Source organism: Tenrec ecaudatus, chromosome 11 (assembly GCF_050624435.1).
Source record: "Tenrec ecaudatus isolate mTenEca1 chromosome 11, mTenEca1.hap1, whole genome shotgun sequence".
Classification (NCBI taxonomy): Eukaryota; Metazoa; Chordata; class Mammalia; order Afrosoricida; family Tenrecidae; genus Tenrec; species Tenrec ecaudatus.
This window is the reverse complement of record NC_134540.1, coordinates 46,398,502-46,412,802: the sequence shown is the minus strand read 5'-3', so window position 1 is coordinate 46,412,802 and position 14,301 is coordinate 46,398,502. Positions and strand designations below refer to the sequence as shown.

The 14,301-nt window shown below is 40.2% G+C and overlaps 1 protein-coding gene across 2 annotated transcripts in view; it reads left to right on the top strand.

Moving 5' to 3' along the window:
• ELF1 (E74 like ETS transcription factor 1) overlaps positions 1-12,915 on the top strand; it is a 117,832-nt gene extending 104,917 nt beyond the window's left edge. For both annotated transcript variants that reach the window (XM_075563008.1, XM_075563009.1), the window contains exons 6-9: positions 2,522-2,605; positions 3,258-3,450; positions 5,465-5,914; positions 11,764-12,915. In XM_075563008.1, the coding sequence (XP_075419123.1) occupies positions 2,522-2,605; positions 3,258-3,450; positions 5,465-5,914; positions 11,764-12,361 (1,325 nt within the window). In that variant the 3' untranslated portion in view covers positions 12,362-12,915. The remainder of the gene's footprint in view (positions 1-2,521; positions 2,606-3,257; positions 3,451-5,464; positions 5,915-11,763) is intronic.
• The last annotated feature ends 1,386 nt before the right edge of the window (positions 12,916-14,301 follow it).

Below are 14,301 nucleotides of genomic sequence, written 5' to 3'. Positions count from 1 at the left end.
TGTATTTGGTATTGTCTCGATCTCCCCTAAGAGCTATTTTCTTTGTAGCAATTTTTTTTCTATTTTCATTTTATTTCAGAGCATCATGGGCCACAAAAAAATTATCTCGGGGCCTCAGGCAGCCTGCGGGCCACCCGTTTGACAGCCTTGTCCTAGGGGATCAGACTCTTAGGACTTGGTGGTAGTGTGAGTGAGGGCGGCCTGTGAGTGGGAGAGTCTGCGAAGAGGTGCAGATAAATGTCAAAGAAGCTTGTTTATTTTGATACTTCTCATCCAAATAGTTAACACAGTTGCCCAGGGTGGTGATAACTTTGGGCTATCTGGCAGAGTTCTTGTACAATTACTCAGGAAGGACATGCCCTCAGCCTACGTCACACAGGATTTCCAGACAAATTCCTGTTGCAGGTAGGCTCACGTTTGCTTATCATGCCACATGTGAAAAGTGAAGCAACAGACAGACCCCAGTGTTAGCAAATGGAGACTTCCAGTGACAGATATGTTCAATAGCTTGATATGATGGCAGTTTCACCTAAACGTATCAAAGCATACCAAATTATAACATTCCAGCTTAGGCACTTTATTTTATATCAGTTATACTTCAATAAAGCTGTTTTTTTAAAAGACCAAGTAATATATTTAAAAGGACAAAATGGATCTTATAGAAATTTTAAAAGTACACATACTATGCAACAGATTTTTAAAAATAGTACTGGTGAACTCCATTATAGATCTGATGTTGAGTTAAAAATATAGGCGAGTTGGAGGGGTAGAGGATTAAATGCAAAAGCTTCATACATCTCTTCAAATTTCTTTGAAGATAGAGTCTACAGAGTGAGGAAGAAGCTCTTCAGAGAGAAAACGGCTTAAGAACTTCTCAGAATGACATGACTCTGCAGCAGGACGAATCCTAGGGGTAGTGAGAATAAATCTGTGCACTATAAATACAATGACAGTACAGAGCACCAAAGACCCCTTTATTTTCTACCCTCCTCCCCCCAGAGGTAAACAGAAACAAACCATGGAGAAACTACAATGCTTACAAAGGAATGATTATTAGATTGGAATCAGAATCTTTCAAATAAAAACTGAAAGGGTTGGGTATTTTCAGAGGGCTGAGGAGAAGTAACCGCTAACCAGAAATTCTCTGGAGTTCATGTGAAGCCGTGTCATCACCATCTTGCAAAGTAGAGAGGATGGTGGGAAGACTGGAGATTAGGGGTAGGCTACCAGGAGTGTCTGCCATGACCTAAACCAGAGAGGGAACCAGTGGGAACAAAGAAGATATTGCTTGTTTAAGAAGAGACAGGCAAGTAGAGGCAAAAGAGCCCAGGAAAACACAGGCAAAATAGGCAAAGAGTGGTAGCAGGAAGTTATTGAAGCTACAGATGCTAGCATCCAGTAAGACTCGGCTTATAGCACTTGTTAGTATTAAACCTAGCCAGCTAGAAACAGCTGCTTCATGAATAGACATTCGTAGCTGTCTGTAGTTGTGGACGTTGAGCTGGCTGGTTGACTGATTCCTACATTCGTACATGAGGCAACCTCGGGAGGGGCGGGAGACTAGAAGAACATCCCTTTTGGTCTTCTCCGCACCTCTAACTTAAAAAATGGTTTCCGATTCAGTTTCTGGGGGGTGGCTTGTTGCGAATCAAGACCAGAGTTCTAGAATTCTTAATTACTGCCCTCCCTTACTCTACAGCTTGCCCTTATGATCACGCGCAGAAAGAATCCGTGTCAGGAACATTGGTGTAGGAGGTACTAGCTGAAATAGTCATTTATGATTAATCTTCATGGGTTCTCACAAGAAGAGTTGTCTGTTCAGACAGATAGACTGCTCACGTCAACTTGGCTCACAGGCAGCATTGTCATCAAGCTGCAATTCTGTCTAAGTGGCGAAGGAATGATGGACCACCCAAAAGTTTGTTTGCCATCAAGAATGTAGTACCGAAAACGGAGATGTTTACAAATATACGGGAAAGTAAGATTTAACGATGTGGTCCACCAGAGTTTTGCTCACATATTTTCTGTATCCCTAGAGTTTTGAGAAATGTCCAGTATTTGAGAACTAGCTGTACACAAGACGTTTTTAGAAAAGCTGAAAATCCACTCTTGCCTTAAAATAATTTATATGACCCCAAAACAGCCAAACCTACACGGCTTATTTTTTTGAACCCAAAATTATCAGTTTCAAGAATATTCTTCAAAATTGTAAGGAAATCATGCCAGTATTGGTTGGTTTATATTAAAGACAAACTATTTTAAACTTAGTATTATTTTTATAGGTGAAATGTAGTTTCCTAAATAAATTTATTTTGTAAGCTAACCTACATTAATATTCAACTATTACTAAGGTCATTTTTCTTCTGGTAAATAGCATTTTAGGAGGCCAATATTTGTGACCCAAGTATCTGGCACTTGAAATACAGGACAAATACGAAAATAGCATTTTATGATCAGCTGTACTGGCCATTCTCTTTCAGCTTTGAGGGCAAACATTTATTCAGAGCTGTTCTGATTTCAGGGAGAAAGAGTAAACCATCACGACCAGATTCCCCAACCACGACACCAAACATATCTGTGAGGAAGAAAAGCAAAGATGGGAAGGGTAAGTAGTACCCCAATTCCCCTGCAACGTGTCCAGGCCAACCAGCGTTCTGCCGCAGAGAGTAGCTGCACATCCTAGGAGGACACCACCAGCTTACCTGACATGCTGAAATGGCGTGTACTGCGCGGTCATCAGCACCTTCTGTAGCGAGATGGGTGGACACGTAGTTGAGGAAGTCTGAGTGATGGTCACTTCTGTGGTATAAGGAACCATTCTTTCACTGTATAGTGAGGCTCCCGGAAGAAGGTAGCCAGGCCAGGTGGCTAGGTTCTTTATTATGTCTTAAAGTTCTACTGTTTACTCCCCCGGTTGAAGAAATAGAGAACAACTGTGGGAAGGTTTTATGCAGTTATTCCACTGTCTTATGTAATGGTGTTGAAAGAGGCAGAAAAATTGTCTCAAAGTAAGCTTTCTAACTCAGTCTTCACAAATCTGATTGACCGATTGACCTGTTCAGCTATCTAATAAGGGACCAATGAAAAGAATTATAGTAAACTCTAAAATGATGACCTTTAAGTCACAGAAACCTAGCTGAATTATGTGGTATTTTTATGTAATTTTGGATGTAACTTTATAAGGCTTTTCAGTTAAATTTTACTGTGTTCTTTCCAGGAAATCTTGTTCAGTTAAAAAGAGGTTGCTTCTGTTTCAGGGAACACAATATATCTCTGGGAGTTTTTACTGGCGCTGCTGCAGGACAAAGCTACCTGTCCTAAATACATCAAGTGGACCCAGCGAGAAAAGGGCATTTTTAAATTGGTAGATTCCAAAGCCGTGTCCAGGCTGTGGGGGAAGCATAAAAATAAACCTGATATGAATTATGAGACCATGGGAAGAGCTCTCAGGTATGTGAACTTCATATAGGCCATTGTGTTAAGATGCTCATTTCCAAACACTAAATGTGCCAGTAGTGTCTACAGAATGGAAGAGACTAAAGAGACGGTAAACATTTTTACTGAATTCTACAAGGGGGTATCCCCCCCAAACTGGAACCCACTCACCACCCCCAAACTATGTATTTAAGATTTTTTTACAAAACAACTTTCTTGTCTTCAAAGCACTCCCCATGACACTCAATACATTAGTCAAATCTGTGATTCCATTCTTGGAAACATTCTTCAAACTCATGTTTGTACGACTGGCAGTACCTCCTCTTATTTTTTCCTTCACCTCTTCTTCGTCATCAAATCGCTGTCCTTTCACGTCCCTCTGCATTCATAGAAATAAAAAGAAGTCGCATGGAGTCAGGTGCGTGGGGCAAGAGAAGCATGCTGGTTTTTTTCTTTCCCAAAACTGGTGCACCGAGATGGCTGTGTGAGCAGATGCATTGTCATGGTGGCAAAACAAGTCCCCCACCTGCCACAAATCAGGCCTTTTTTATCACCCACTGTAATGCAATCTTTTCAGAATCTCTAAGTAGAAAGCTTGATGAACGGTTTAACCTGGTGGAATGAACTCAAATGCACTCACATCAAAAAACAAATGAGCATCAGGTTTTTTTGGATACTCTCGTATTTCTTTTACATAGGAAATCAGTGTGTTTTTATTTAAAAATCTTATTCTAACCTGGGAAAATGTTTTCCTTCCAAGAAAACATTTTTCTGGGTGCAAAAAATCAGATGTTTCTTAAATAAAGGGACTAGAAAATGCTAAGCTACCACCAGTAATTGTAAATGAGCCATATGGTTCATATGTTTTGAAGCATTAAATTTAAATTTAGTACAAACTACAAATAGTGGAAATGCAGGTACTTAAGATAGCATTAGCCAAGATGAGTCCAGGAACCGACTATGGAACTGGTTATCAGTTGCCCAAATGTAGGTTCAAGTTGAAGTTGAAAAAAAATGTAAAAGTCTATGAGCGCCAAAACAGGACCTGGAGTAAATCCCCTGAACTCTGGGAACAGCCCGAGAGTAATTGTGACTCACAGGGAAAGAACATCGTGCTGGAAGTAGGGAAATGACAGAGAGGAAAGGACTCTGCGAGCTGGCGTGGCACAGTGGCTGTGGGGTGGGCTCTTCCGGAACCATTGCAAGGACCATTGCAGGACCCGGCAGGGTTTCGTCCTAATGTACTTGGTGTCGCTGTGAGTAAGAACTGACTTGATTCGGCAACTACTGAAAGTTCCGTTTTCAACACAATCTCAAGTGTCATATGATACATATTATGGTAACATCAGATGAGTAATGTTGGGCATTGAGAAACTTTTCCACAAGTATATCTTTTTTTATTAAACTGTTTTATTTGCTATTCTGTGCTTTTGTAATCTATTCGAGATACAATTTGAGAATCATGTTAGAAATAGCAGAGATCTAAATGATGTTGAGTTTATTTTTTAAAGAAGTTAATTTGATAACTTTTTTCTTAAACTAGAACTATTTATGTGTATGTGTGTGTTTAAGGTTATATGTTGTGTTCTGCTTGATTTAATTTAAATTGATGACAACATTTAATTGACTTCCTATACATCATTAAATGCGCCACTCTCAAACCAAAATCTAATAACCAAATGGAATGGCACCTTAGGAAGCATGTTACGGGAACCTGGAGAAGAAACCCTTTCCAGGGGGTAAAGTGGAGCGTTGTCTAAGTTAGATCTGAGTCTAACTGAATAAGGCAAGTCGCACGGGGTACAGGAAGGAAGGAAAGTAAGGGGCCATGATGCCCACATGCTTTGGCAATAAGACTTCTTAGTTGGAATTGATTTTAGATTTAATTGGTAATAAGGACTCTTCTCCATCTCTGAGTGTAAAAGTCTGTTTTACGTATGTTCAGCCTTAAAGTTTTTGCTTTTTGATTACGATCATTGTATGTCATTTTAACACCCAAGTTGAAAAAGCACTTTCCTGCTTTCAATAGGTACTATTACCAAAGAGGTATTCTGGCCAAAGTGGAAGGTCAACGCCTGGTGTATCAATTCAAGGAAATGCCAAAAGATCTTATTTATATAGATGATGAGGATCCAGGTTCCAGCATAGAGTCTTCCGATCCGTCACTGACTTCAACGAGCACGTCAAGTAGGAACCAAGCAAGCCGGTCCAGGGTACCTTCCAGTACAGGAATAAAAGCAGGAGCTGCTGCCACTCTCAAGCCAGGGGCCTCGAAAACTACAAAGCCCAAAGATCCCGGGGAAGTTGCACAGCCACCCGAAGTGGTGAGGACAGTGCGGCACACACAGCCTGTGTATCCCACCCAGCTCTTCCGGACTGTGCACGTCGTGCAGCCAGCACAGACTGCCCCAGACGGAGAAGCAGCCGGAGCCGGTAGCACGCAGGAGGAAACCGTACATGCCTCTGTTCCGAGTATTAGGTATGAAAACGAGGTGGCCATCACACCACCAGGATGATACCGTTCCTGGGGTACTGACAGAGCTATTATTTGGTTAAGTGATTTAGAAGTGAAAATAAAAGCTATAGGTTTAAAGCTACAAGTCTTTTTTTTAAACTTTGAGATTTAGTAGACATAAATGACTCTGACAGATTGTGAAAAAGTTGCTAAGTGCTCTCTTAATTTCTGTACTTTTCTCCTCATGGACCAGAGCATCCATTCACAGATTGGCACCAGTCTGAAAAGTACTGTTTTTAAAATTCCTAGGATTGAGTTAATGTTCCTGTTCTACAGCAGGGGAAAATGAGGCACAGAGCAAAGCACTTAGCTGTCTTGCTGATGAAGCCAAATTAGATCCTTCTGAGCTAGATCTCCTGGTCAGCAGCTTGTGTCAGCAGAAGCAATAAATATTACCTCCGCCCCTTTTAAGGCTTCCTTATTTTTAATCATGGATTTACTTTCCACTTCAGGTCTAGTGCAGTATATCTGTGTCTAACCGGATTGGTCCACACACGGAGTGATTCAGATGGAGGAAAATCTAGACAATGGTTTCAGATTTTCTTTCCTTTTTAACCAAGTCAAAAGGTATAAAGATCCCATATCAATGAGTATAGGTCATGATCATTCAGCACACATTGAGTTTCAAGAAACAAACTATTTCTTGGAATAATCCTATTTGGGAACTTTCCCAAAATTTAAGCAGGTAGGAGGCCCAAGGCTCTAAGGTTACAATGTCTGTCTGTCTCTTGTCTGTCTCTGTCTCTCGCTCTCTCTGTCTTCTAAAAGGCTAAAAGACTGAGAGAGAAGTTGGATGAATCTTTTTTTGTTTAATGTTAATTTTTAAAAAGTCAAATCATATTTACCAGGAATTATGTAAAATTATTAGAGAACTCAGTCTGCTTTTGACTGGTGTTTTGTAGAAATTTGGCATTTTGCTCAGCTAATGGTGGTGGGATAGGGTGTGGGCCTCAGATTTAGTTGGGCATGGAAATGTCACTTAGGTTTTCTGTTTCTTATTCCAGAAAATTAATTACAATAAAGTATCAGAGCCTTTCCAAATCCAATAAAAGTGACTTACTGATTACTTTCATTAGTCGACAACAGTTCCTCCTTTGTATACTCCAGAATATAAAAACCTGGCTTTTGTTCAACTGATCTTGAAGTAAGTTAATATTCCTTAAAATCTAAACAGACTTGGATGACTTAAGTTTTGTATAGTTAAAGCTTTTGACATTTGTGAAATTCTAATTCTCATAGTTAATTCTTAGGAGGAACATAAAGCTCAATCACACTCACACCCTCATGTAACTGGGAAGGCTTGATGGCATATTGAACCTTTATTAGAGGAGTACTTCTTTTGGCTTTCAATGTTTTCTGTTTTCCTCTCGTTCCTATGGGTTCCACGGGCTGAGTGTCTAGTTGGCACATATGGCATATGTGGTCCCCAGTTTCTAGGCTCAATGCTCTTGATGTTGTCTTTGTATTGGTAGGATTTGTGTAGTGGTCAGTAGTCATGAGGACCCCCTTCTGAAGTCAGTGGTACTGTTTTCTGTTAAGCCCATGATGCACCGAAAGCATCCCAAGTGGTAGCCTTGTGTGCATCCCTCACCAGGCTTTCCTAGCTCCCAGGCTAAGCCTTACTGATCATTGTGCCTCAGTTTGGCGTACACATGCATTTCAGTAGACTCAACCACTGTCTCCTCCTTTATATTTAAATCTGTACAGACCAGATGGTATGCACTGCTCTCTTCTCCAGGACCCAGCACAGTGGTTGGCATGCAGCATGCAGTTGTAGTTACTGAGTTTATCTTGAAGTAGCATCTATATTCGTTTATTTAGGGCAGTGTCTCCCCAAGAGGGGGGCAATGAGTGATGGGTGGGGGTTGAGTAATAGCTTCTCAAAGTGGACTATATGTAGCGGCAGACACCAAATAACTTCCTCAAACTCTAAGTCGTACATCCTTATTGTAGTGACTCCCACCTGCTTGTATGTGTTTTTAAATTTTTCAGAATTTCTAAGCAGTTAAATTTTTAATAGAATGCAAGTATCCCCCCAAATTACTAGATGTTGAAAGAAAAAAGTGACTGGCAATGTCTTTGAAGACATAGAGCCCTGAAGTATAATTAATTTTTGCTTATAGCTGGTTCTTCTCCACTACATATATAGAAAGATTAAATAAATTTCAAGCCAGTTGAACAAATCACATTATAATTTTATCATATTTGAAGACTAGTTTTTTATTAGAAAAATTAATTTCTAGAGTCTGTTTTCCTAGTGTTTTTGTATTTGCATTTTTATGATTTCCTCAGGTTACTGCGAAAAGCTTCAAAATGTGGAAATGTTGAAGTCATATAACAAATACTAATGTGTGTTTCCTAATATTTAGCTAAACTGTTACTATAACAAGAAATATAGCATACTCTATGTCATACATTTTGTATATATTGATCTGTAGGATCCTCATAGCTCAATGAGGGATAGAAATGGAGTCAAGGAGGGGTAGGCCACATGTAGTCAATATGTTATCCTTTAATCAATGACTTTTTATTAGTAAAACTTACATTTTAGAACTTGCTTAAACCAATAGATTTACATCACAGACATTGTAGACAAGTATAAGTAGTTTCTTGCAGGTGGCAGCCTTAAGAAAGGGACACTTTTAAAATAATCTGACCCAAAGCACCAAGGGGTTGGTGGTAACTTAATTAACAGTATGGGAAATTCCCAAGTATGCCATTGCTTGTGTGGCCCCTGAATAGGACAATGAGAAAGGAAGGAAGAGGGGTGTATTATAGAGTTGTGTTGGCCACAGTTGAAAGATAGTAAATATTCATCATTTGTAGAGGTTATTCAGGATACGTGAACAGGGGCAGTATGCTATGAAGGTTAAGCACCTAAGCTCTGCAGTCAGATGGCTTCTTATTGTCACCTAATAGAACCTCCTCAACTCTTTGGGCACTCATTTTGTCTTAGGAAACATGGAAATAATAGTGCTAAGGCTGTGAGGATGATGATAACATGAAAGTACTTAGTCCAGAAGTCTACATCGGCAAGGCTCTACTCCACGTTTGCATACATAAATCTGTGCTCACTTACTGCTCAGCATGCTGTCACTGTGTGTACTTGTTAAACTGTGGCTTGGGAAGCTCTGGGGTCTTTTTTATTTTCAGAATATGACCTGGCATTGTGAAAACAGCCTAGGGCCACCCCTGACTCAGCTCCTGTGGCTGATTGCCACAAGGCCAAGGTCAGAGATTACCTTCACGCCGACGCCTGCACACAGCATCCCTTTTTTGACACCAGCCATTCCTCCCATGGAGAACACTTCTAGGGCTGGGTTTGCTCGTTCACTGCAGTGGCCAGACAGAACTCAGAGGATGCTCATGATTATGCAGTTTTGGGGAAGTAAACAGGTTATACTTCAGTTGAGAAATGTTCAGCATACAAATTGGTCAGTTAGGACAGTTTCTTTTCTGTTGTACCCACAGGTAGCCTGTTGGTTTGACCTTTGCCCTTCTCTGGCAATGTTATAAAACTGCCTTTCAAAAAGGGGATCAAATTAGATGTTCCATTTTAATCTACTATAATTGTCTTTACATTATTCTCTGTCTGGTAACCAGACTATTCACATCCCTTGATTATGGTCAGTGGCTGATATTTTGGGAAGTATATCACTGGTATTTCTTCTGAGGCCACTCTAGTTAGACCTGATCCACCAACTTTTTGGTTAGCAACCAAGCATAATGGTTTGTCCCACCCAGGAACGCCAGCCTTACTCTATACACTATCAAAACCTAATGGTGGCAAGTCTTCTAATGGCTCAATGGGTCAGAGTCGATTGCCCTATAGGGTTTTCAAGGCTAAAAAATGGTACAGATGCTGCTGGGTTCAAACTGTAAGCCAGAAGACACTCAGGTCCAGCTCCGTGGGTCAGCAAACCTAGTCCCTCCCAAGTGCCTAGCATAGGCACTAGTAGGTTAGCAGCTAGGTGCTTAACAAATGCATTACAAGGCTCCTTTGCATACCCCACTCCCCTGTGAAATCCTTATAACCCAAATCACATTCACTCTAGCTCTCCTTCAAAAAAGCTGTTCAGATTCTGCTTTAGCTTGATGCTCCTCCCGGTGACTTGGGCGGCAGTGTGGAAATGGGAGTCCTTCTCTGAGAGGAGCAGCCACCTCCTTTGCACCTGGGGGTTGAGCTGATTCTGCTCTCTCTATCTGGCCCATTTATTTTCTCCTTCATGATCTAAGTTCTCGCACATGTGACAAGTCCCATATCTGTAACTTACTACAATTTAGCTTTCGAGTAATCTAGCAATAATTAAGTTTCTAGGAACGAGTCCGTGTTTACTTACCTGGCGTTGCCACCACACAGCTTTCGTGAACGAGCATTACAAAATGCAGAGCTCACTGTAGAGAGCCAGGTGTTGAGCTGTTTCCGTTGTAATTTGTTTCATAGGAACATTGGTCATAAAGGTAAATTCCTCACCTGTGAGCTTTACAATTAGATTGACTGGGATCTGTCACTTGAACCCCCTACATAAACCGCCACTGCTAAACTAACAGCACCACAGGACTTTATAGGAAATTGTGACTTTGACTAAAATTTGTGAAATTGCTAAATGTCACTTCTGTTTGCTCCCCAAAGCTTGCCTTTGGGCTCTCTCTGCTGGTCTAAGAGCCCCAAAACCAATTACAGGCAAGACTTAAACTTGTTTCATGTAAATATATTGGTTATAAAATAATTGCATCGACTGTCACTCACTCTCTCACTCACTCACTTTCTCACTCACTAACCCTTTCACTCACTAACTAACTCATTCTCTCATTCTCACTCACTCTCTCAATCACTAACTCTCTCACTCCCTTACTAACTCACTCGCTCTCACTCTCTCACTAACTCACTCACTCACTCTCACTCACTCACTCTCACCCACTCTCTCACTCTCCATTCACTCTCTCACTAATTCATTCTCACTCATTCACTAACTCACTCTCAGTCTCCCTCTCTCTCACTAATTCACTCTCAAAAATATTTGCATAATTTTTTAGAATTTCATCACATGTACCTTTAAGACTGGTATTGTTGTTTTTGCGTAGAGCGCATTCTTCATCTGTAACTACATAGAGTAAAATGGGTTTAAAACTCGCATATAACTCCTTCGCCAGGTATTTTTATATCTCCCTCCTTCTCCAACAAAACTGCTTCCCCATTTGTGTTATGGGTCAAGTTGATTCTGACTCTGGCTACCTTAAATAGAGAATCTGAGGGGGCACATAGCCTCGTCTTTCTCCCAAGAATCTCTTAATAGGTGACCCTCCAGCCTGGTTGCTAGCAAGCTACTTCTTACTGGACAGCACCACAAGGGCTCCTTAATGGATCACTCTGTGCAGACATGCTTCTGTCAGACACACCAGATGGTTTCACTGTAAACAGCTGAAAAGTTTGCAGCTATGTCTCCAGTGTTGAATTACCAAACCCCAAACCATTCTCACTGCCATTGAGTCAATGCTGTCGCATATCGACCCCTAGCGGGTTTCCTGTGGGTTTCTGCGACTGTTTATTGAAGTAGAAAGCTTTGTGTTTCTCCCTCTGGGCTGCTGGTGGTTTCAAACTGCCAACCATGCATGTAGATCACAGCTCAACTTGTAACTACTACGCCACCAGGGGTCTGGAAAAAGTACTTTTGTTGTACTGAACATTTAGAAATAGCATTGAAAAATGTATTGTTGTGCCAGTATGTTGTCCTAATGACTTGCTGAGAGTCGAGGTTTCAGATGACGGGAAACATGCTCATTTTCTGACTTGTATTTTGCAATCTCAATAGGACTATCCAGGCTCCGGCCCAAGTCCCCGTGGTGGTTTCCCCAGGGAACCAGCAGCTGCACACAGTCACCCTGCAGACAGTGCCACTTACAACAGTCATAGCCAGCACGGATCCGTCGTCTGGTGCAGCCTCGCAGAAGTTCATCCTCCAAGCCATTCCGTCCTCCCAGCCCATGACAGTGCTGAAGGAAAATGTCTTGCTGCAGTCCCCAAAGCAGGGCTCTCCTCCTTCCATTGTCTTCAGCCCTGCCCACGTTCAGCAGGTTCTTACTAGCAATGTTCAGTCCATTTGCAATGGGACCGGCAGCCTGGCATCATCTCCATCTTTCAGTGCCACTACCCCTGTGGTGACCTTCTCTCCTCGAAGTTCACAACTGGTTGCTCACCCGCCTGGCACTGTCATCACTTCAGTTATCAAAGCTCAAGAAACAAAAACGCTTGTTCAGGAGGCAGAGAAAAAGGAGGCGGGGCTTAACTTGAGGGAAGACGCCGAGAAAGCAGAGCCCCACCCTTATGTGATGGTGGTGGCCAGCTCCAATGGCCTGACCTCCCAGGTGGCTGTGAAGCACAATGAACTGCTGGAGCCCAGTGCTTTTTAATTTACACCAAAGGAATTATAGAAGATTGTTTTTTAATTGAACATTTCCACTTGTTGGCAAATGATCTGATTCTATGACAAATTCAGCAGGGGTTCCTCATTTTTATAACTAATTTTATAATTGAGAGTTAAATTTGACTTTGTTGGATGAGAGAGGGGAAAGCCAAGTGTTTTTTGTTTGTTCTTCAAAGGTTTCCAAATCCAATTTTGAATGAACAGACATTTTTATACTATGAAAGCATTCTTTTTAGATTGCTTTTCACAATACACATTTTAAAACTTTTCCAATTTTACATTGTAATAAATTTTCGATTGTGTTTGTAAATAAGTACTTAAGTGTAAGGTAACAGGAAATTTATATAAGAACTGTCTTCATTCCATGTGTATGTTAAGTAACCCTTGATGCTATCAGATGCCAAGAACCTATCTTATGCTTTGTTAAAATTATGGTTTCATTTAGATGACTGTAGTTGGTAGCACTATGAACTCTGAATATGTAAAGTAGAACTTGAAAAATCATGCCCACCGTGTGTCTGAATCTAGACTGCTGTGGAATTCTCTCCAGAAGCAGGAGAGCATTCCTGCCTAGGAGCAACTTTCCCTGAACTAGCTGTGTAACTTTGGGCAAGCTGCTTACTCTTTCTGGGCTTCAGTTCTGCTTAGAAAAGGAAGTGGGAAGTTGTGTGTTAGACTGGACTCCATCTGATTTTTCTTCTAATTCTAAATTTTGTGGCTCTAACTCCTACACTTTAATTTCATACAAATGAAAAAACATTACCAAGTTATATCTTAATGTATATATGTAGCTAAAATATAAAAAAATAAGTGGCTCCTCAAAATTCATTCTTCTATTATCAGTAAGATCTACCATAAGCGTAAATTCTTCCTAAAGGTTTTGTTCATTAACTTTGTGGTCTGTAGCGGGCCATTACTGAGTGCTTAATGATGGACTGCTACGGTAAAAGAGTCAAAGACTGAAAGGCCCAGAAAGCAACTTGAACATTGGGCTAATCTGGCCAAGTTATCAGTTGCTATAAAAGCATAATTGCTTTATGTTTTGGATAACTTTTTTTAATTGTGGGTAAAGGGTGGGGGATTGCATACAAAGATATATATATATATATATATAGATGCATTTATATCCTAGTTTCTGAAATGAAACTTTTTAGATTGATTTTCCATCTGTAAATAATGTATATTTTCTTTCTCAAGAAAATTGTTTCCTTGAAATTTCCTAGTGTAGCAAGGAAGCATTTTTGTAGATGAAAAAAACATGTTTAGAGGTCTAATGTATGTTTTCATATTACAGAGCAAATTTGTATTTAAACAAAATTTAAAATTTTGGATTTTCTCCAAACTTTTTTGTATCTTTAATTGGTTTATTAAATAAATCATGTACAAATTCTGAAATGTGTGTGTTCAAACAAATGTTTCCTAGGGAACAAGTATGCAGAGTGTTCCTGGTTTTACAATGCGACTGAATGTTGATATAACAAACCCTACTAGTCACGTTAATTGAAGAAATTCATCCTCTCGTTTTTCTTTTCTACCATGCGAACCAGGTCCTACACCTGCACACAATGGACTGCCATGCTTCACAAATGAGAAACATTCTCAGCAACAATATTAAACATGTTTTAAAATGGATTTTTAAATTAGAAACCAGTTGTTTTAATTGTTTAATTTAGAAGACGTAGGAACAGGAAAATAAAAGTCCCCACCATTTCAGACACTGTGGTAACTTTCACTTACTCTTTTTCCCATTTCTATTAATATTTTAAATATTTTCCACACTAAGATGTTAAAGGCAGCATAATGTATTAGGACACCAAAATCCAGCTAACCAAAGTCTTTTTGACTAGATAAACTAGTTTTGTGTACATGGTTTCCTTAAATATCTTACTGTATCTTTGGTATCAATTTTCCTTATAGGTAGGCTGT